Genomic DNA, 24,104 nt, shown 5'->3' on the forward strand with positions numbered 1-24,104 from the left:
GGGCCTTGTAACACACACTCACTCACGCACCCTCTTGGTTTAGGGGTGATGGTGTATGTATTCTCAAAAAGGCAAAACTTGCAAATACAGAAATACTAAGGAAGAACAGAAACAGTGCTGGGTGATGGCGCTTGTTTACTGGCCTGACTTTTTCAATATACTTAGCACCAAACACAAAGGATAAAAGGAAGTCCCCGAGGAAGAACAGTAAGAGCAGTGGTGCTTTGATGACTGTCATTCTGATGCTTGCTTTTTGCAGGTGTACACGGACAGGCATCCAGTGTGTCTCGGTCCTTTTCACACAATGTCTGCAGAAGGCTACAAGCCTCCTCCACATTCTTCTCTAATCTCTAATGCTATTAACATCATGCATAACATTGTGCACGTCGAGGAAAATGAGTTTAATCAGCCCAATTAAATGCTCACTGGCTTCATTTAACCAGTAAAAACCCTCCAGAGTCTTTTTTTTTTCTGCTCACGGTGTGGAGTTGTAGGTCGCTATAGGCTTCTGGTCTGTAGTCAGTCTCTATACAGCATTTATGCTCATGCCATCTAAACAAATGAATACTTTCTGCTTATTTACTACTAGGCTTCATTTACTAGGCTAAACAGAGACATGTAAAAAAAAGCCAAAAAACACCCATTGTCGCTAAAGGATTAAAAATAGCTTGGCTCGATAAAGAAGGATAGAGATTAATTAAAAGCAAGCGCTGGTTAATCTGAATCATTAACCTGAAATTCTGGCTTGCTTTAAGACATGGTTAAGATTTTAAGCTAAAATGTAGATTTGTGTAATAAATGGGTAAATAGTTCATTTTAACCCTTTGGTGACTGACCCCTTGAAAATGGTTCCTCCAGGAACCATGACGTTTCAGTTGTCAAGACAACGGAAAAACTAAAATACAAATACAAATACAAGAGCATTTTGTTTTGTGCACAAGAGCATTGTGACACATCTTTCTGTTTTTGTATTTTAGTTTTTCCGTTGTCTTGACAACTGAAACGTCATCGTTCCTGGAGGAACCATTTTCAAGGGGTCAGTCACCAAAGGGTTTAATAGGGCTTTCTCTAGGAGTTCCCTTTAAATTTTGTTTTTGGGATACTTATACAGGAAAGGGACAGATGAGTAGGTTATTTATATTTAACAGAAAACATAATAAAGCCCCAATACACTTTCTTGAAGACCGCAAGTTGGCCTAGTGGTTAGCATGTCTGTCTCTCGACTGGGAGATCGCGAGTTCTACTCACGGTTGGGTCATACCAAAGACCATCATAAAAATGGTACCTACTACCATCTGGCAAGGCACGCTGCAATACAGATGCAAGTGGGGAAGTCAAACTCTCATGGTTACCAGAGGACTAGCCCCCCACTGTAACTCTAGCTGTATACCGGTAGGTGAGAGGCTGAGGGCTATCAAAACGGAGATTGGCGTCATACACCTTAAAGAGTTGGTTAGTACTGGGACAGGAGACTGCCTGGGAAGACCAGATTCTGGCATGAGAGGGACTTTGACTTGACTTTTGACACTTTCTTGAAGGACAAATTAATGGCATGTTCAATTTATATGCTTTACGAGTATTATTTCACCCATTTAATGGCTACATTGCTGAAATGTTCTCAAGTCACTGTCAGCTTTTCTATAGCGTTTGCCCTCTTTTCTCGGTCAAAAAAAAAATCCACACTACAACATAAACAGTCTGTAAATACACACAATTATTATTCATTCGCCCATAGGTGTAACCACTCACTCATTACCTGCTCGTTCTCTGCTACACCTCCCAGTCACAGACTTTCTGGCGAAATTGGTAATACAGCAAATGAATTTTTAAGTCAGCATCTGGTAAGCTTTAGGTCGTCATCACCCCCCAACACAGGGCTGCTTGACCCAAGAGATTGGTATGTTTGGTATATATTGGTAAAGTAGCAGGTTACCCGGCGTTGCCTGGGTTTTGCAAAATTCTGGGTTGCCCCCCAGACTTCCATGTCAAATTTGGTGAAGATCCATTGAGAAATTATGTTTATCCAAGACAAACAAAAATCCAAACATTCACCACCAGGGGCCCACCGGGGACCCCCTGGGGCCCAAATATGGAATTTCTGAGTTCTGCCAAATCGTGGCTATTTCCTGTACCTACGTGCCAAGTTTAGTGAAGATCTGTCGAGAGTTTGTGCTGATAAATGTAATGTGAAAAGCATTGAGGGAGGGGGTGGGTGGATGTTGTGCTCCCCAGGGACCTCCCTAGGGCCCGTAGATGAATTTTGTTTATATCTGCAAAATTCTGGGTCATCCCTGGACCTACTTGCCAAATTTGGTGAAAGTCCATCGAGAAATGGCAATGTTAGCTCAAGACAAACAAACTTACTTTGCCGCTTATTATATAGATTGTAAAAAATATCATGATTTACAGTGTCATTCGCCTTTTGGCACTCCAGCATAACTGCACCTTCAATAAAGTCAAGTAAATATAACAAGGTAGTTTCAGTAGCATGGACTCTTCTGAGTCCTGACCGTAACTGGGGCATATTTTCTTTTCAGCATACTTTTAAAAAGAAAAAAGGAATAATAGAGAAACAGGGAACCAGGATTCCTCATTTCCTTCCTCTAGCTAGGCTAATGAATCATAAATAATCCCCAGTATGACATTTGAGTGCTGTCTTATAACTTTTGATTAATGTGAAGAGGGTCATCAGGGGGACTGTTTTCTGTTCATCACTCCATAAACAGAATGAGATTCCTGTTGAGCCAGACTTTGCTAACACAGTGATTGAATATGTAGTTCCTTTTATCGGGGCAAGAACACACACACACGTCCTGCTGCGGTTTTTCTGAATTTAGCAGTGGAGTTGGACTCTTGAGGTGATATGATGTTTCCCATTAGTATGGCTCAGATGCTGCAGGATAAAATGAATGGCCCAGGAGGAGTCTACAAGCTCTCTCTCTCTCTCTCTCTCTCTCTCTCTCTCTCTCTCTCCTTCCTCTCCAAATTCACAATTTGTGACCTTTGTGATTGACGGAGAGTGTTCTGTGTGCTTATGAGGACAAAAGCACCTGTGGAGGCTGGAGGACAGTTTCCTCTTACTTTCTGCCTCCTCCACACTTGTATCACTCGCCTTCTCTCAAATCATATTTCAGACTTTTCAATTTTTGCCTAACAGTTAAAGGAGAACTGAAGTCATTTTTAAACTTGCTTTATTTATTAATTATCGTGTTGTTCAATTACGTTTTCGGTTTTAGTAACCTTATATCGTGGCTCGTATTGGCAACTAATTGCAATTAAATACTATACTTGTCGGCCTATTCGGTTTTTAGCCATGTTGAATTTAGTTTGCTTGGTCTACGGCAGGCGTCACTTATCCGTGCGATCTTCGCGAGACTTGTGCGAGACTTCGAAACGTGAAGTGTCAGCCAGGTGTCAGTGCTGCCATTTTGAAAACTGTTTTCCAAACGAAATATTGCACAAAAACAAGTTTAAATGACGATTACTGCCTACTTTTTTCAAACTTTCCTGATTGCTATCAAAACAAACAAAACTTCTGGCTTGATTACGTCAGCGTTCGAAAGAGAGCGCGCGCGTCTTTTGACAACGTTGGCAGATGTCGGTCACTTTGATTTCCGCTGTATGTTTTACTTCCGTCCTACGATGTCTCGTACAGGTCTCAACGAATCTCGTTTACGGCCATCGCTTTGACATATGGACTGATCTATTACGTAGCATATTTCAAACACTCATAACTTGCTATAGCAGTGACAAAATGGCTATCAACAATGCGTTCCTATATTTAATAAAATGAGATAAATAGAATTTTGATCATAAAAATTTGCCTTCAGTTCCCCTTTAAGCATTAGGGAATAAATAGCCATGCTAGTGCTAGAACCTAACTGTGCTCGAAATGCATGGGAAAAGACCATGATAACTTCTATCTTTAGGATAACTTAAACTTTCATAGATTTCAAAATATTCAGCTTTGTGAGAATCTTTCAGCACTGTTGCTCATCGGAAGGGTTTTAGTGTTTTAGTAATGACTGTGCTTGTCTTTGACATTTCTGGGCCGGGAGGAAAGTGTTTAATTGAACATACAGCCTTGTACATGCATTTCCTTTTTCCTTGTGTCTGCACTCTTTCAGGATACATAATTATTCCTGCAGTATTACAGGTACATTGCTAGTCTTTTGAAGCTAGTGATGGGTGTCCTTGTATATTCCTATTCGATTCCGTCACATTTTGTCTCTTGACTCCACCATACATTTTAAGGCAGCCCTTTCCAAATTTTATATCCTATATTTTCCAAATCTTTCTTTCGATTGCCCTTTTTTTTTCCCTTTCCATTTTTCATCTCCAACCTCTGGATCCCTTTCCATTTCCCTGCCCATCAACCCCCAACCTGTTCTTCCTCCACCCCCCCACCCCCCTTTCACTCTCTCTGTCCGGTGTTGTGAGGGCTGTCTTCGTTCTGCTCTCTGCCCCTCTGTGAGGTGTCCTTCGTCTAGGCCGTGTTGATATGGACGCCCGTGTGCTGTTGGCCTGTGTTGCAGACGAGCAGGAGAGCTCTGGTGCCATCATCTATACTGTGGAGCTGAAGCGCTACGGGGGCCCACTGGGCATCACCATCTCAGGCACTGAGGAGCCCTTTGACCCCATAATCATCTCCAGCCTCACCAAAGGCGGCCTGGCTGAGAGGTACTGCTGCTTAACTGTGTTCGCTCTCAAATATATTGTACAGTTAGTGATTAGATATTGAATTATATATCCAAAAGCTGACACTGGACATCTGAAGGAGTATTTGGGTACTCTGAATAGTAGAGATAGTAGAGAGGAGAACATCAAAGTAAAGACTGAAAGTTTAACCATGGGTGCTCTGAAGATGTTCACTGAAAATCTACAACTGTTGATGAAATTGTTTGTGGTGTGTAGGACCGGGGCGATCCATGTTGGGGATCGTATCCTGGCCATTAACAATAACAGCTTGAAGGGGAAGCCGCTGAGTGAAGCTATACACCTGCTTCAGATGGCTGGAGAGTCTGTTACTCTGAAGATCAAGAAACAGGGAGAATGTGAGTAGTGTATCTGTCATGCTGAGAATACATATACTAGTGCATCTCAAACCATTAGAATATCATGAAAAAGTTCATTTTTTCATAATTTAATTGAAAAAGGTAAACTTTCATATTCTATATTCATTACACATAAAGTGAAATATTTCAAGCTTTTTTTGTTTTAATTTTGATGATTATGGCGCCGGCACGGTGGTGTAGTGGTTAGCACTGTCGCCTCACAGCAAGAAGGTCCTGGGTTCGAGCCCAGCGGCTGACGAAGGCCTTTCTGTGCGGAGTTTGCATGTTCTCCCCATGTCTGCGTGGGTTTCCTCTAATGGCCCTTTTTCAGCTCGCTTCAGCTCACTTCAGCCCGACACGGCTCGCGTTTCGACTACCTCAAAACAGCACGACTCAGCTCACTTCAGCCCTGCTTAGCCCCCAAAACTCGCATGGTTTTGGAGTGGGGCTGAAGCGAGCCAAACCAAGCCGAGTGAGGCTGGGGGCGTGAGCAGATACTCCCCTGTGCACTGATTGGTGAGGAGGAGTGTCCTCACATGCCCACACACGCCCCGCGAGCACGCTGGGATCTGTAAACACCGTAAACCCGGAAGAAGAAGAATTACGAGAATTTCTGAAGCCTTATGCGCCTCGCCTCATCTATACGCTCTTGCCAGTATCTGTTGGCGTTGTCGGTGACAACAAGCCACAGCACCAAGACCAGCAACACTAACGACTCCATGTCCTCCATGTTTATTGTTTACTATCCGGGTCGTGAGACTACCGCTTAAAAGATCACTGATGTCACTGTTTGCGCCGCTTAACGACATCACGTGACGTCCACCCACTTTCGCTAACTCCACCCAATGTGTCCACCCACTTCCAGCCAGCACGGTTCAGCGCGGTTGTAGTCGAAATGCAACTCCAACAGCCCCACTCAGCCCAACTCAGCACGGCACGGCTCAGCCCAACTCAGCCGCGTTTGTAGTGGAAAAGCGGCATATGTGCTCCGGTTTCCCCCACAGTCCAAAGACATGCAGGTTAGGTTAACTGGTGACTCTAAATTGACCGTAGGTGTGAATGTGAGCGTGAATGGTTGTCTGTGTCTATGTGTCAGCCCTGTGATGACCTGACGACTTGTCCAGGGTGTACCCCGCCTTTCGCCCGTAGTCAGCTGGGATAGGCTCCAGCTTGCCTGTGACCCTGTAGGACAGGATAAGCGGCTGCAGATAATAGATGGATGATTATGGCTTATAGCTCATCAAAATCAGAAATCTAGTATCTCAGATTATTAGAATATTTCCTAGGATCAATCAAAAAAGGATTTACAATACAGAAACATACAACTTCTGAAAAGTATGTTCATTTATACACTCAATACTTGGTTGGGGCTCCTTTACCACGAATTGCTGCATCAATGCGGCATGACATGGAAGCGATCAGTCTGTGGCACTGCTGAGGTGTTATTGAAGCCGATGTTGCTTTGATGGCGGCCTTCAGCTCGTCTGTATTTTTGGGTCGGGTGTTTCTCATCTTCCTCTTAACAATACCCCGTTGATTCTCTGTGGGCTTCAGGACAGACAAGTTGGCTGGCCAATCAAGCACAGTAATATCATGATCAGCAAACCATTTGGCAGTAGTTTTGGCACTGTGGGCAGGTGCTAAGTCCTGCTGGAAAAGGAAAGCGGTATCTCCATAAAGCTTGTCAGCAGAGGGAAGCATGAAGTGCTCTAAAATCTCCTGGTAGATGGCTGTGTTGACTTTGGACTTGATAGAACACAGTGGAGCAACACCAGCAGATAACATGGCACCCCAAATCATCACAGACTGCAGAAACTTCACACTGGGCTTCAAACACCTTGGATTATGTACCTCTCCACTTTTCCTCCAGACTCTAGGAACTTGATTTCCAAATGAAATGCAAAATTTACTTTCATCTAAAAGGAGGACTTTGGACCACTGAGCAACAGTCCAGTTGTTTCTCTCCTTAGCCCAGGTAAGACACTTCTGACGTTGTCTCTGGTACAGGAGAGGCTTGATATTAGGAATGTGACAGTTATAGCCCCTTTCCTGAAGACGTCTGTATGTGGTGGCTCTTGATGCACTGACACCAGCCTCAGTCCACTCCTCGTGAAGCTCTCCCAAGTTCTTGAATCAACTTTTCTTGACAGTCTTCTCAAGGCACCAGTCATCCCTGTTGCTTGTGCACCTTTTCCAGCCAGCCTTTTCGGCAATGACCTTCTATGGCTTACCGTCCTTGTGCAGGGTGTCGATGATCGTCTTCTGGACAGCTGTCAAGTCAGCAGTGTTTCCCATGGTTGTAGTTGTGTGTACTGAACTAGGCCGAGAGATGCATGGTATTTTCTCTGTTTTACTCAAACTTGAAATGAAATACTCGAATATTTCAAGATTTTTTTAAATTTCTTTGCAGTTTAGGCCATAATTATCAAAATTGAAATAGAAAATGCTTGAAACATTTTAGTTTACATGTAATGAGTCTAGAATATATTAAAATTTCACTTTCTTAAATAACTGCCGAAAAATATTTAACTTTTTCCACAATGTTCTCATTGTTTGAGATGCACGAGTGCGTCTCAAGTGCAAATGGTGCATTCTGACTATCTCTCTGTCTCTCACTCACTCACACACACACACTTTTTGAATTTTCTTCCACTGGATACATGAAATTCATTTCAAGAATTGCACATTATATGTGACATTCTATTACTTTGAGTCACCTTTTGTCATGGTGGCACTAAAGGGCACAGAACTATACTCCCCATCAGCCCCAACACCTCATGTCTCACTAATCACTCTCACCCTGTGTCTCGTTATACCTTGTTGCACCACGATTTAAATTCCAGTCGTTCAGCATGTCATTGTCGAGTTTGTGTTTTTTTTTTCTTGCCTTCAATCCACAGTTCATATTTATGGTTCTTATCTTCACAATTTTAGTTGTTTGTACTTCACATAAGTTATCTGCACTTGCAGCTGCCTCCATCTCCATTCCCTGACATTTCTACACAGAACAGTATTTTGCCATAAAGAGGAAAGCTTCGGCTTTTTTGTTTGATAGCGGCGTTGTATTTGTACTTCATCAATATCACAAGAAGGAGCCCTATTAAAAATATGTGCTCTGACTTGAATAGCAAACTCGACATGCACAAATCTAAGAATATAAAGAAGCTTCAAATGCTTCAGGATCCCTCTACAGGTGTCTCCAACATCATAAGACAGTTCAGGAAGGCTTGATGATATTCTCTTTAGGGGAGTTTTCACTATATCTTTATTGAATTGCTGATCATCTTGAAGACAGAGTTTTGCAGAAAATATTTACTAGTTATGCAAAAAAAAAAAATGCAATATGAGATGGGTGGCTGTTGACACAAAAGTTTATACTATTTCAACAGCCATACACACTTTATATTAATAATTGTGGTAACTATTGTTTGCAAATTCTTTTTCTGTTATATATAATTGCATTAAAGGTAGACTGCCTTTCAGATTTTTCAAGTTTAGGCCATAAAAAGAATTTTCCCCGGCACCCAGTTATTTTTGTTTAGTGGACCGAAAGCTACTGAATTCGAATCACAGACTTCCAATTTTATTCGATTTTTTTAATAGAACAGTTAATGAATTTCAGGCCATGTGGCCCTAAATTCTCTGCTATTTTTCCCTGCTTCACCATGACCCAATTCAAGATACTAAGTCATGCATCACGTGGTGGGCTTTCCCTGTTCACACAAAGCATTGTGGGATACAAATTTGAAACGGGACAGAAAAATGGAGGACGTGAGTGTGCGGATTAAACGTGAAAGAACGACTACAGTAACGGAAGGTGAGAAGAAAAGATGTTATGTTATATACGAAGGAAAGGAAATACAGGACCAAACTAATAGATATCGGCGGTCAGCGAGCACCTCGGTGTGATCAGCTGTTCGTTTAGAGACAGAATGGTGGAACTGTCAGTGCACAGTCAAGGTAAACCTGTAGATGGCAGTAATGCAACACTGTGGATGCCAGCTGCCATAAAACCGAAAAGAAGAAGAAGGTAAACCTGCAAATGGTCACACGGACTTCCTCTGTGGGCGGCACGGTGGTGTAGTGGTTAGTGCTGTCGCCTCACAGCAAGAAGGTCCTGGGTTCGAGCCCCGGGGCCGGCGAGGGCCTTTCTGTGTGGAGTTTGCATGTTCTCCCCGTGTCCGCGTGGGTTTCCTCCGGGTGCTCCGGTTTCCCCCACAGTCCAAAGACATGCAGGTTAGGTTAACTGGTGACTCTAAATTGAGCGTAGGTGTGAATGTGAGTGTGAATGGTTGTCTGTGTCTATGTGTCAGCCCTGTGATGACCTGGCGACTTGTCCAGGGTGTACCCCGCCTTTCGCCCGTAGTCAGCTGGGATAGGCTCCAGCTTGCCTGCGACCCTGTAGAAGGATAAAGCGGCTAGAGATAATGAGATGAGATGAGATGAGACTTCCTCTGTCTGCTTGACTGCATGAAACGAGCAATTTCATGCACATTATTTGCTCGGGAATCTCCTCAAATTAAATAACTTCCCAGCCACAGAATGGCCTGGTTTTTTTTTTTTTGGAGATATTACAGAAATAAACATACATCACAATGACCAAATTTCAGAGAGAACTAAATTTCACCGATTTTATGAAATCGAAAGGCCATCTCACTTTAAGTTTTTTAGTAAATTTTCTTTCTCACATTATATATTGTGTGTGAATAAAGTTAAATTGAATTAGTTTTGAGAAAACATATACTGTTAAAATAAAAAACCCTTAGAGTTCATGGATTATTTATTTTATCCTAATTTCTAATCATTTTCTGTAAGGGAGTCAATAATTCTGAAGTTGAGTGTATGCTTTGTTTTTGTTTAAGTATATACAGTAACATGCACACGTACATGGAAACCTGCTGTTTGAGCAATATTGAGTGTTTTATTTCTGTTAGAGTTTGCAATAAAGGAGGAGAAAATGTGGAGAAAATATGTTTTTATTGTTTGAATTTCATAACAACGCTACTACGATATGAAGCTGAGGCTTTATTTGATCCAAAACCAATGAATCTTTAAACAAAACAGTTTTTGACACAAAATCAGGTTGTTTTTTTTTACTCCAGTGGGCTATTCTGACTTCTCGTTCCGAATGTTAGAATGAGTCACAAATGGCTCAAAGTGTGTCTATGAGTCACTGGATGAACATTGATTTGTGGCTCTGGGGAGGAAAAAAATGCCTTTTATTATTTTCTATGTATGATGATGCATTAAGCTCAGCGCCCCTTGGCTCAGTGTTTGCTTTATTGTGTGTGTGTGTGTGTGTGTGTGTGTGTGTGTGTGTGTGTGTGTGTGTGTGTGTGTGTGTGTGTGTGTGTACACAGTGGCAAGTCCTAAACAGCCATCAGTGACTGGGCATCTGGGTGAACTGAGTGATGCGGAGGATGAGAATCAGCAGAAGCCAGGGAAACTGTCAGACGTCTACTCCACCACCATTCCCAGTGTGGACAGCGCCGTCGAGTCCTGGGACGGTTCAGCTATCGATGCCTCCTTCAGCCCTCAGGGTGGGTGGGTGTGGGTTTGTCTTTGGATGCGGAGCACATGTTGGAAAGAGAGGCTTTGTGGGGGGTTTTTTTGTGTGTGTGTCTCTCAATAATCCACAAATCACTTTTTCCGATGTGTTCGCATATCCAGTGTTTAGTCCACTTGAATCAAACCCTGGTGTGTTTTTCCTTTTTGGTGTGGCTCATTTGAGAAGATGAGAACACAGCAAACACATGCAGCTGTGGACTAAAACATCTGGTCTGGGGAAACGTCTCAGTGAGGTGGTCTTGTTTCACTTCCAGTTGAACCCTCGCATGGCTTAATTACAGTGAGAAAGTGATTTGACCCTGAATCGACCTATGTGCATGCAGTGAACCAAACATGATGTGTATTATTGGTTGCAGGCATCATTTTTCTCAAGATGATCATTTTTCTATCGATCATTTCTCTGTAGAGCCAAATGGCGAGCTTCAATAATGCATTATTTTCTGGATATTTGGACAGACGAACAAAAATAGAAAACAAACAGGGGATGAAGTACACAAAATATATTTTGAAAGTAGTTATTTGTACAATTATCCAAGAACTTATTGAGAATTGGTTCCATGGTCTCTGGGTTCGGTTGATTTTTGTGACTTCTGTGCGCATTTAGCATATTTTATCAGAATCCTTTTCACCTATACATGCCCCTGAGAGCGGTTTTTGTTTGTCTGTTTGTTTGTTTGTTTGTTTGTTTGTTTGTTTTTGGTTTGTTTATTTACAGTATCCGCAGTATGAAACTAAACCAACTCAATTAGCAAACAAACTAAATGTATTAGTCTCTAATGCAGACTGCAAATAGTCTAATAGGCGTGAAAGCATCCTTAGACTAGGTTTCGTTTTCTAAAAAGAAACTGCAGCATTTGTTGTTTCTGTAATTTAAAAGAGCAGGTCGTGGTTGTAGAGCCCTCTGATGCTCTCCCGGTAAACTGCAGTACATTACATTAATGGGATTGAGCAGACGCTCTTATCCAGAGCAACGTACTCAGAGCAGCCTGGGGTTAGGTGTCATGCTGAAGCCATTCCTGCTGGTCCAGGGAATCAAACCAGCAACCTATTGGTTCTGAAGCCACTTCTCTGCCCATTAGGCCATGGCTTCTCCGTAGCACAGTAGCATTGTAAACACTGACAAAGCTTCCCCTTCTCCTTTAACCAACCTCACCTCTGTATTAAAGGTATATATGCCCTGTGAGTCTTCTTTTAAAGGCTAAATAACTCTGCTTTCCAGTTAAGGGCGTAGATCATGTTTAAGGCTGAAAGTATGTAAAAATGAAAGCTGAAATGCAAATGTAACCACTTCTAAGCTTTAATACTAATCCTAATAGAAGGCTTTCATCAGTTCTAAGAAAGAATGATCAAATCTCTTTTGGTCTAGCTCTCCTGGTTACATGAAAGAAGGTTATGATTTTGTGCACGAGAGCAAGGCCAGAACTTATCTCATTATTTTGATAAAATTGAGTCATCAGTGTGAATCTCAGTAGACTTCCTAATGGAGTCTGTACAGCCAGTACCATCTGACAATTACAGTATATCTGCAGCCGTGCAGTACATGGTCACTTCACTTGAACCCTGCATAGGCCGAATATTAATTTGTGTGCTGGATAATTCTTTCCTTGAATTGGATTAGTAGGAAATTTTAAGGATGTACAAAAACATCATACACAGTACTGTCTGTTATTATTCTATCCACATTCACTGGATCTAAGCAATTACGCGCTCTGATTGGCAACTCTACTACTAGGATATCAGCTCATATACCATGAGGAGAGAAAAGCAAAATGGCGGCTTTATCAAGGATTTAAAAGAAACAGAAATAGCTAAAAGAATATAGTCCCCCCCCCCCCCCCCCCCCAATATCGCCTGCTCCCCACTCCAGCCCAGTCAGTGGCGGTAATTCACCTTTAAGTTGGCTTGCCAACCACCAAAAAAAACCCTGAAGAAGAAGAACAAAATGGCGGCGCATGTTGCTGAACCAACCGAGGACAAAATAAAAACTCTACTTGAAAACAAACAACCCTCCCCAAAAAAAACAAGCAACAAAATATGGAATAAAAGTATTTGATGAACATATATATATTTTTTTCAAGAATTATTATTATAGCATTTTTCACAAATTGCTACTGTGATTTCGCTGGTTTGTTTACATTCTAAGCGGAAATGAATTCTTCGGACTTTTTGTATAAAGTTTTTATTTATCGAATTTTCTAAAAATAAAAATGCTCCGTTTCTCAAAATCCAGTGAATGTGGATAAAATAAATTATTCCACTCAATCTTGTCGTACATGGCTTATCGCCAACTCGATGCTACACTCCTCGTCAGCTATCAGCTCGTGTACGACTCAGTTTCGTGGAATAACTGTTAATATATAGTTTCTTTTTCTGAGCTACTTCTTCCCTTTTGTCTTTGTGAGCGTACGTAAGTTTATACAGCTGTGTACTAAATAACTGCTGCTGTTTGTTGGAATGCACAGAATCGTTAGCAGACCTCATATCAGTAATGGATAAGATGCAGTGGCCTCCTGGTCAAGTCTAATCATTTGTCTGAAACAGAATGGTGAAAAAATGTTCAGATTGCATTAACTGATAATGGCAGGAATTATTAGGCCCACAGAGGGAACTGTATTTATGTTCTGCTAAACACTGTACAGCAGGCAAGAAATGATTGCAATTAAATGTATAATTTAATAATGCATAAAGTTCTTATCGCTAATTAGTTTCAGGGTTCATATTTAGACTCATCACTGACAATCCATGCTGCAATAATCAGGCCTGATTTAAATAGATTATTCGAGATGTGTTCATTTACCAAATATATTAGTGCATAGTATTGATTCATGGGAAAAAAATTTTTTACTTTAAACTACACAGAGGGAAAATAACAGCCAAGCCAGTCTAATTTGTTCTGCAGCATTGTTAAACATGATCAGTGCTGCTGCTTGAGCAGGTCCACTGCACCAAAATTGGCCTCTCGTTGCTATCCATGAGTCGTTAGGGCCAAAACCCATTGTCATGCTCACTCCGCCTCCCACAGAGGACTTAACTTTTCTCTTAATGATCAAGTGTCACTTTCAATCAGTTTTCATTTAGAGAGATCATAAATCTCATCTTGTCTTTCTGACATACACCTCCTCAAGGCTGACCTCTCTCTCTCTCTCTCTCTCTCTCCCCCTCTCCTTAAAAAATGAGTCTGTTTCTTTAGGTTCGAAGGTTCACACAGAGCACAATCACATTCCCGCAGCACTTCCAGCCCTCGCTGCCCTGTGCAGATGTGTAAATCTCAGATATAGATATCTATACAGGTACTAAAACAATAAGGAACCACTGATCCCATTTCTTCAGACTGAATACGAGTTTTTTGGTACTTGTCAAAGCCGATACTGATACCAAACAAGACCGTCAATGCCGGCGTAGCTCACTCTGGCCCTGTCTAGTCCAGAAAGAACGATCTAAAGTGGGCCACCTTGCGCAATAAATGCTGCAAGTTATTATATACTATATACACGCTATATACACCCTAGGAATACCTACCTGTTTGCCAGAAAGAATCCAAAACGGTGAGGAATTGACCGAGAAGAAAGAGGCAATTTTTGTTGAACTGCTCATTCAGGCTTAATTAGTCCATAGCTTCATTAATAATTGTAATGAAGCAAATCTAGGTAGAAGTTATATGCACCCTAGGTACCCCACTTTCATGCCAGAAAGAATCAAAATCGGTGAAGAATTGAGGGAGAAGAAGCGATTTGTGTGGAAACTGCTTGATAGGGCTTAATTACTCCATATCTTCATTAATAATTGCAGTTATGCAAATTTGGACAGAAGCTATATGCACCCCAGGCAGACCTACCTTCCTGCCAAAAAGAGTAAAAATCGGTGAAGAATCGAGAGAGAAGAAGCGATTTTTGTGAAATGTGGACGACGCCGGACAGATAACGGACAATGGACAACACAAGATGGCATAAGCTCATCGCCTGTCGGCCGGATGAGCTAATCAGTAACCTGTTTAGTATTCCACAATCAGGGGCATCATGAAACCTTTTATTTAACTGTGCTTATGCTGGCCGCTGCCATGTGCTGCTAGCAATGAACTCTTCATGCTGAATTTTATGTTTACAGGGATTAAACAGTATCTTTAGTACTGAGCGTGAAGGCAATTGGCACGAACTTGCGTGATTGCACCTTGGCTTGCAGGCAGAGTGAACAGAAATGAAGTGTGCATGTGTGTGTGAGTATTCAGTGCTCGTAGAACTCTCTTCAGTGTACACACAATTCATGACACCAGGCGCTCATTTTTAACGACCATGCTTACTGTACTGCGTACACAGGTCAGCCAGGTTACTTATATTGTAGGAAGATGCAGTAGTTCGGTCTGTTTTGCACTGATTTAAAGGGTAATTATGAAATACATTATGTAATGCAGTAAAATACATTAGGCTGATGTGACATGGTATCGAATGTTGATATCGGAGCATCTTTTATGAGTACGAGTAAACAAGCATGGTCATCCTTGCTAAAAACCAATACAAGCAATAGGACTGTGACTATTTTGGTCGAAAAAAATGTGTAAAAGCTGGAAGATGGGAAAGTTGGCGTCTGTTTATAAATGATTGGTGTGCAAATTATATTTAGTCTAGTGCTGTCAAAAATGTCGCGTTATTAACGCGTTAACTTGACTCAATTTTAACGGCGATAATTTTTTTTATCGCGAGATTAACGCTCTGTGACATGATGTAGGTTTTTCATAAGCTTTTGAAACTGCCAGGAACTTGGAACATAGACTTTGCTTAGAAAACCGATAGCAGCTAGACTGTAATGCCACGCCCCGCACAGCCAGAGTCCTCTGCCCTCCCCCCCAAAGAACCAGCGCGGGCAGGGCGCGCTAGTAGAGATGGGATTTATGGCTCTTTGATGGGATCCGCATCTTTGTGATCCGTTCTTTGAAAAGAGCCGTTCAAAAGACTGGCTCATTTGGCTCTTTTTAAATATTTATTCAGTTTTAAGAAGACAGCGTCTAAAGAAGCCAGATCCCTCTGAACTGTAAACTCAATGCTATCCCAGAAATCCTTCCTGTAATATGCAAATTTGGCTGCCTCTGATTGGACAGCGCGACGCATCAACAGGCAGAAAGTGTAAAAGTACAAAATGTGTTAAGTGAGCTGAAACAGTAAAGATCAGATTCAATGCAATATTTATCAACGAACAACTTAAAGTTAATATAATAGTGTACTTTATATTATAATCAAGCATGTCAAGCCTACCGACACTGTGTAACCTATCTCTCTGATTAGAGTTGTAGACTAACTCAAACAGTAGATCACTTCACTCATGGTTCTTTTGCTAGCCCCGGTGTTCGGCTTAGGTTTCACTTTGCAGTGGCTGTATCAAGACGTGTTATGCTTTGCAATACAAAGCAAGCCCATTCACGTTTTTATGCTGATAAGAGAATTACAATGGTTTTTCATGTGACAAAAATGTGCGATTAAATTGCGATTAATCGCGAGTTAACTATGACAGTCGTGACATTAATCACGATTAAATATTTTAATCGCTTGACAGCACTAATTTAGTCACTTAATAGACACTCGTATGCAGAGCGAGTTAAAAAAACAACAACATGCAAACCGTTGAAGGCACAGGAACCGAAAGACAATTTCAAATATAAGGCTATAAGTAATACTGCAATAAATGAAAAGCCAAGAAGCAATACAAAAGAAAACCAAAGTGGAGTGAGTGTAGAGAAAAGTAGGTGTTCTTGGGTGCAGAGAGTCAGGAGCTGCTGGGATAAATTGAGTTGGTCTTTATTTAGTGCACACAAACAGGATCAACGCACACACCTTCATCGTCTGAGGCTGCAGTCCTCAGCAGGGTTCTAAACACACACTCTTATCCATAGTTCAGACACTGAAGCAGCAAGGAGGATGTTTAGACCTCAAAGAAGGACCTGCAGTACATCTTGAAGTTAAAGACCTAAGCTGAAGTGCAAGTCGGTCTGAACATGGAGCTCTTTGATGCCTAAAATGCCAAGACAAATGGAAGCTAGTGGTATGACCTCGGTAATGGCGTCACGTAAGAGACCTTTGGGAGGTTTGGACTGGATTGTTTAGAAAGCTGGAGTTTAGAAATAGCTGGGGTTTGCACAAGAACTCGAGCAGATTCTATACTCAGAAAAGGTTGTGTTCCTCAAAGAAATCTGCAGGCAGTAGTGGTGAGTGTGATGCGATCAGAGAAGTAAAGTGTGTCATCTAAAATTACACTAACATTCTTTCTCAGTCATGTGTGCCAGATAGACTGTGAGGGCGTTGACGGTGATTGACAGGTTCAGCCGCATCGGAGTTCAGTTTTGTCAAAGTTGATTTTCAGGTCTTTCATCAAGGAGATGTCAGAAAGCCAGTCTGATATTTTTGGAGCAATTTGAGAGGTGGATGGAGGAAAAGAGTCATGCAGTCCAATGACTGACCACAGTGTATTTAGTCTAAAGACTGATATACGTCACTTTATATTTTAAAGGAGAACTGAGGTCATTTTTAAACTTGCTTCATTTCTTAATTAACGTGTTATTTAATTACGTTTTCGGTTTTAGTAACCTTATATCGTGACTCGTATTGGCAACTAATTGCAATTAAATATTATACTTATCAGCTTATTCGGTTTTTAGCCATGTTGAATTTAATTCGTTTGGTCCACGGCAGGCGTCGCTTATCCGTGCGATCTTCACGAGACTTGTGCGAGACTTCGAAATGTGAAGTGTCAGCCAGGTGTCGATGCTGCCATTTTGAAAACTGTTTTCCAAACGAAATATTGCACAAAAACGAGTTTAAATGACGATTACTGACTACTTTATTCAAACTTCCCTGATTGCTCTCAAAACAAGCAAAATTTCTAGCTTGATTACGTCAGCATTCGAAAGAGGGCGCGCGCGTCTTTTGACAACGTTGGCAGATGTTGGTCACTTTGCTTTCTGCTCTACGTTTTACTTCCGTCCTACGATGTCTCGCACAGGTCTCAACGAATCTCGTTTACGGCCATTGCTTTGACATATGGACTGATATATTACAGAGCATATTTCAAACACTCATAACTTGCTATAGCAGCGACAAAATAGCGATCAAAAATGCATTCCGATATTTAATAAAATGAGATAAATAATATTTTGATGATAAAAAAATTTGCCTTCAGTTCTTTACTGGGACCCTGGAGAATAGTCACAAGTCAAAACCTGGAAATTTACTATAAACAAGACAGAAAATTAGGAATGAGGCAAATGGAAAATAAGACTCGGCACTGATGGTGATATGAACAGGACCAAAGTAAAAACTAAAACACGGGGTGTTGTTGGAGCCATGACACACAGTGTGGAGCTCAAGGCTGTGACAGTGATAATTAAATTATTCCATGAAATTGAGTTGTACATGAGCTGATAGGCTATAAGCCATGTACGACAAGATTGAGTGGAATAACTCATCATCATCTGTAGCCACTTTATCCTGTTCTACAGGGTCGCAGGCAAGCTGGAGCCTATCCCAGCTGTCTACGGGCGAAAGGCGGGGTACACCCTGGACAAGTCACCAGGTCATCACAGGGCTGACACATAGACACAGACAACCATTCACACTCACATTCACACCTACGGTCAATTTAGAGTCACCAGTTAACCTAACCTGCATGTCTTTGGACTATGGGGGAAACCGGAGCACCCGGAGGAAACCCACGCGGACACGGGGAGAACATGCAAACTCCGCACAGAAAGGCCCTCGCCGGCCACGGGGCTCGAACCCAGGACCTTCTTGCTGTGAGGCGACAGCGCTAACCACTACACCACCGTGCCGCCGAGTGGAATAACTCTTTTATTCTATCCTCATTCACTGGATTTTGAGAAACGGAGTATTTTTATTTTTTGCAAATCTGACAATCATTTCTGCTTAGACTGCAAACAAACCGGCGAAATGACAGTATCAGTTTGTGAAAAATGCTATAATAATAATTCTTGAAAAATAAAAAAAGATGTGTTCTTACCATCAAATACTTTTATTCCATATTTTGTTGCCTTTTTTTTTTATTTTTTAGGGTTTTGTTTTCGAGTAGAGTGTTTACTTCGTCCTTGATTGGTTCAGCAACACGCTTCGCCATTTTGTTTTTCTCTACTCACGGTATATGAGCTGATATCCGAGTAGTAGAGTAGACAATCAGAGCACGTGATTGCTCATATCCAGTGAATGTGAAGAGAATAATCTCATGTATACTGATGCATTTTCTCTAGTCTGCATTATTGGCAATTCACTTTTCACAATTCCCCAAGTCATGGGCTGGTCCAGTGTACAAATTAATGTGGGTGTGTGTGTGTTCCAGCTCCAACAGGCTTCCAGGCATCGGGCTACAGTTTCCACAGCCACGAATGGAGGAACGCCAAAGTGAGTCGTGGCAGTGTGTCTCCAGGCAGCAGCCGTCAGAAGAGCACCATCCTGCAGGACCTCGGCCTCAGTGATGATGAATGGGACAAACCCACTGCTAGCGGGTACAGAGCACAAACACGCCTCCACACAAATACTACACTTTGCTCTGTGCAAAGGAGCGATTTAGAAAATTAATCTAATGTTGATACTTCATTTGACTTTTGTGTATAATTTTTGGTAATTTAATCAGGTGAACCTACCACATTGGGCACTTGGGAGGTATAAAATGACTAACTGTATCCCACCCATCAGTGGAGAGGGACTACTATAGGACCACCACTGACCAGATATTTATCCAAAAAAAAAAAAGCATCTCTGCATTGCTCCTGTATCATATACGGTACTCTCATACCAGCACCACACACTACCATGCCATCACCATGTCACTGCTGGATTAAGAATGATGTACCACCTAATAATACCTGCTCAGTGGTGGTCTTTGATGGAGGAGGAAGAAGATGGTCTGACTAATAGCATCTGCTGGGCTACAGTCAGTAAATGTGCACCTACTGTGTGCACCTATGTGGTAGATTTACCGAATAAATCTATGGACCAATGAATGTAGGTCCGAGTAACTGAGTGTACAGTTGTAATATTGTGATTGTAATGTGATTCTACTGAGAGCCTACTGTTAGTAATACTCTTTGGAGCAAAACGATACATCATTCATGATCTTTTGCTAACCCAATTGTTTTAAAGCATAAACACAAAAAGACCTCCTTATAGAACTAGTTTGTGCATATCAGTAGTATCTTTGCGCTTCAGTGATCCAAACGGATATTTAGTGGTCATTCATGGTAGTTCAGTATAACTAACCGCTATAGTTAACAGTTATTCCACGAAATCGAGTCATACATGAGCTGATAGCCGATGAGACGCATAGCGCCGAGTTGGCTATAAGCCATGTACGACAAGATTGAGTGGAATAACTGTTTTATTCTATCTACATTCACTGGATTTTGAGAAACCGAGCGTTTTTATTTTTATTTTTTGCAAATTCGATAAATAAAAACTTTATACAAAACGTCCAGCAAAATAATTTCCACTTTGAATGTAAACAAACCGGCGCAATGACGGGAGCAATTTGTGAAAAATGCTATAATAATAATTATTGAAAATTAAAAAAAAAGATATGTTCTTACCATCAAATACTTTTATTTCATATTTTGCTGCTTTTTTTGTATTTTTTGGAGGTTTTGTTTTCAAGTCAAGTTTTTATTTTGTCCTCGGTTGATTCAGTAACACGCTCTGCCATTTTCTTCTTTTTTAGGATTTTTTTTGGTGGTTGGCAAACCAACTTAATGGTGCATTACCGCCACCAACTGGGCTGGAGTGTGGAACAGGAGATATTTGGGGGGAGCTATATTCTTTTAGCTATTTCTATTTCTTTTAAATACACTGGCAGTCAATGAAAAAGTCCAGGTCAATAATTCAACATATTATGCAATATGGAGTTGGGGAAATGTTTGTTTTGAGATGTTTCTATTGAATAGCATGCACAGAAGTCATTAATGAGTTCTCCTCAATCCAAACATTTTTCAATAGTCTTCAGGGAGTGGTCTTTAGGAATCAGCTCAAAGTGCTGTTTTGGAGAAAAACAAAAATTTGTACACGGTTGAAAGGATGGGTTGGATAGCCTTTATTAAGGCCATGAAAAAGCCAACTTTTGTATTCCTTATGTCCAAGATGCCATGGTTAAATCCAGATGACAGATGGCGGGCCCTCGGCATGGTGCAAGCCGGCCTAAGTTTTTCAGAAGTTGGGCGTCGATTGAATGTCCAAACCCTGCCATGGCCTGCGTATTCACCTGATCTCAATCCCATTGAGCATTTATGGGATCACCTTGGTGTTCAGATCCAGAACCGTGTTCCTCGTCCCATGAACAGAGGTCAACTGATCCAGGCTCTTCAAGAGGAGTGGCAGGCCATTCCACAAGACAGGATTCGCCGTTTGATACGCAGTATGCGTCGCAGACTGACGGCTTGTATTGCTGTTGGTGGGGACAATACTCGGTCCTGAAGCTGCAACTTTCCAATTACAGGGTATCCATTTTGTTCGGACTGTACATTATCAAAGCTCACAACAATTGTGATTTTTTGTTTATTCATCTCGAGTTAAATGTCAGTATATTGATCTGTAAGCTTCTAGTACATGATTTCATAGCTTATGAATAAAATTATTTTCATAAATGTCACCTGGACATTTTCATTGACTGTCAGTGTACTTGACAACAAAGTGATGTATCCGACTTGATGCGCTCCGCCATTTTGTTTTTCTCTACTCATGGTATATGAGCTGATAGCCTTGTAGTACAGTATCCAATCAGAGTGCGTGATTGCTTATATCCAGTGAATACGGATAGAATAGCTAAGGTTGTACTATGCACAGTTACAGAGTATGATGCACAATGCCTCTTAAATGTAAAGTAATTACATGAGAAGATTACGGTTGATCTTGGGATGTTTTTCTTTGTGTAATTTTCTTAGACATCCCTTTAAGAGGATGTCATATTTCTCAAAAATTTGTATAGAACGTGAAGTATAAATTGTAGCTTATGACATATGCTTTGTTCACTCATCTCCACTGGAAATAATTAGTTTCACAAAAAAACTACATTTTACCGGAAATGACTAAGGGCAGGACAGAGCGGTGTGTCATTATCACTTGCTTTGTGTGTGTTCTTGTAAAGCAAGTGCTAATGAGGTTAACTCCCTCAGTGGTGTTTTTGTCAGAGTGGTGTTTAAAGGCACAGACAGAGTCTAAATCTGACAAGTGAAAATGGCGCATCGTAAAATATGGCGGGATAAGTGTTGTCCTACAAACATTTGATGTACTAATTCATATATTTGGTATCAAACGTGCATATTTTGAATAAAAGAAATCTTTACCAATGAATATAATTTTATAAAGGATCTTTTAAAGCAATAATAATAGCTCCTGTTTTGAGGTGAGACGCAAAGCTTCTGAGCTACAATGGCTGCTGCTCTGGGCAGGAGACTGCTTTTTATTCGTGTTTCACATGACCATGTTGATTGAAGCGTCTCTCCGTTACCTGTCTGCAGAGCCGCCACGCTGCCTACTGGCCTTATCTCAGATAGCAGGTGAGGCTCAGTGCCATGTGCCCCATTATTCAAACCCAGCGTGGCCCTTCACCCCATGCCCCCAAGCCACGCGGCCCTTCATGGGTATCACAGCCTGGCATCGCGTCACCATCTCTGTGTCCAGCTGCACCGGATGATGTGTCCCATTTCTTTTCTTCTTTTCCGAGCCACACCTCCACCACCAGTGCCTGCACAGCCCCATTGGTCGTGTTCTGTGCTCATACCTGTGGTGCCTGCCTGCTCATTGGCTGCTGTTGTAGCAGCATGGGTGGAGTGTTGAAACCTCCTTTGCTTGCTTCTCATTGCCAGGTTCACCGTGGGTCACGATGGCACAGAGCCGGATCAGGAGGAGAACTTTTGGTCTCAGGCGCTGGAGGATCTGGAGACCTGCGGCCAGTCTGGGATCCTCCGCGAACTTGAGGTAACACAATAGGAGCACTTAGTCATCCAACCAAAATTCATTTCATCCCCTAACTGTGACCATTTCCAGTTTTTAACATCCCTGTGCACTTCTTTCAGCGTCCCACCCTTCCTCCATACACCCCTTCCCCAACCCCTGTCTACAGACGCACGCTGTCATGCCTTTGGTTTTGTGTAACTGCTCCTTCTCTTTCCAGGACAAGCCAAACAGGCTTCTGACTAAGAGAAACCTGGCCGTCTTGGTACCCCCTTTCCTTTTTTGGGCTTCCTCTCTGCTTGTAGCACTGGCATCCTGGAGCTCTCCCTGTGCTGTGTGGCTCAGAGTCTCACGCTTGCTTAAGGCTGGGGGGGAGGGGAGCAATGGTCCGGAGGGAGGGGAGGGGCCGGGCCATAACACACAACCATTACAAACCATTACAAATCCTGGGGGTGCATTCAAAAGATATGAACAACTAAGGAATGATGAAGAACTTTCACACAAATCAGACTGAGAGAGAGAGACTCTTCCACCTACTGGTAGATTGCGCAGTTTTATTCAGTCAGCCAGTTAGTGATATTAAATGGATCGTTCACTTGGGTCTCGCATTACATTGAATCAGCATTCTCTCTGATTAATTCTTCCTGAATTCGAGCTTCATCTCACTTTAGATCTAATTTTGTAGGTATTTTGCAGGCTTGTGACAAAAAGGGAAGGCTGATTTGTACAGTGGTGCTTGAAAGTTTGTGAACGCTTTAGAATTTTCTATATTTCTGCACAAATATGACTGAAAACATCTTCAGATTTTCACACATGTCAGAAAAGTAGATAAAGAGAACCCAGTTAAACAAATGAGACAAAAATATTATACTTGGTCATTTATTTATTGAGGAAAATGATCCAATATTACATATCTTTGAGTGGCAAAAGTATGTGAACCTTTGCTTTCAGTATCTGGTCTGACCCCCTTGTGCAGCAATAACTGCAACCAAATGTTTCCGGTAACTGTTGATCAGTCCTGCACACCGGCTTGGAGGAATTTTAGCCCATTCCTCCGTACAGAACAGGTTAAACTCTGGGATGTTGGTGGGTTTCCTCACATGAACTGCTCGCTTCAGGTCCTTCCACAACATTTCGATTGGATGAAGGTCAGGACTTTGACTTGGCCATTCCAAAACATTAACTTTATTCTTCTTTAACCATTCTTTGGTAGAACGACTTGTGTGCTTAGGGTCGTTGTCTTGCTGCATGACCCACCTTCTCTTGAGATTCAGTTCATGGACAGATGTCCTAATATTTTCCTTTAGAATTCGCTGGTATAATTCAGAATTCATTGTTCCATCAATGATGGCAAGCTGTCCTGGCCCAGATGCAGCAAAACAGGCCCAAACCATGATACTACCACCACCATGTCTCACAGATGGGATAAGGTGCTTATGCTGGAATGCGGTGTTTTCCTTGCTTCAAACATAACGCTTCTCATTTAAACCAAAAAGTTCTATTTTGGTCTCATCCATCCACAAAACATTTTTCCAGTAGCCTTCTG

The 24,104-nt window shown here is 41.7% G+C and overlaps 1 protein-coding gene across 4 annotated transcripts in view; it reads left to right on the forward strand.

Annotated features, from left to right (window-relative positions):
* The window catches only part of grip1 (glutamate receptor interacting protein 1), a 766,317-nt gene that overhangs the window by 733,332 nt on the left and 8,881 nt on the right, over positions 1–24,104 (forward strand). For 2 of the 4 annotated variants that reach the window (XM_060903259.1, XM_060903260.1), the window contains exons 17-21: positions 4,476–4,680; positions 4,915–5,054; positions 10,415–10,594; positions 18,957–19,122; positions 22,471–22,582. In XM_060903259.1, the coding sequence (XP_060759242.1) occupies positions 4,476–4,680; positions 4,915–5,054; positions 10,415–10,594; positions 18,957–19,122; positions 22,471–22,582 (803 nt within the window). The remainder of the gene's footprint in view (positions 1–4,475; positions 4,681–4,914; positions 5,055–10,414; positions 10,595–18,956; positions 19,123–22,470; positions 22,583–24,104) is intronic. The other 2 variants (XM_060903262.1, XM_060903263.1) reach the window with 2 other exon arrangements.

Source organism: Neoarius graeffei, chromosome 21 (genome assembly GCF_027579695.1).
Source record: "Neoarius graeffei isolate fNeoGra1 chromosome 21, fNeoGra1.pri, whole genome shotgun sequence".
In the NCBI taxonomy this organism is placed as follows: domain Eukaryota; kingdom Metazoa; phylum Chordata; class Actinopteri; order Siluriformes; family Ariidae; genus Neoarius; species Neoarius graeffei.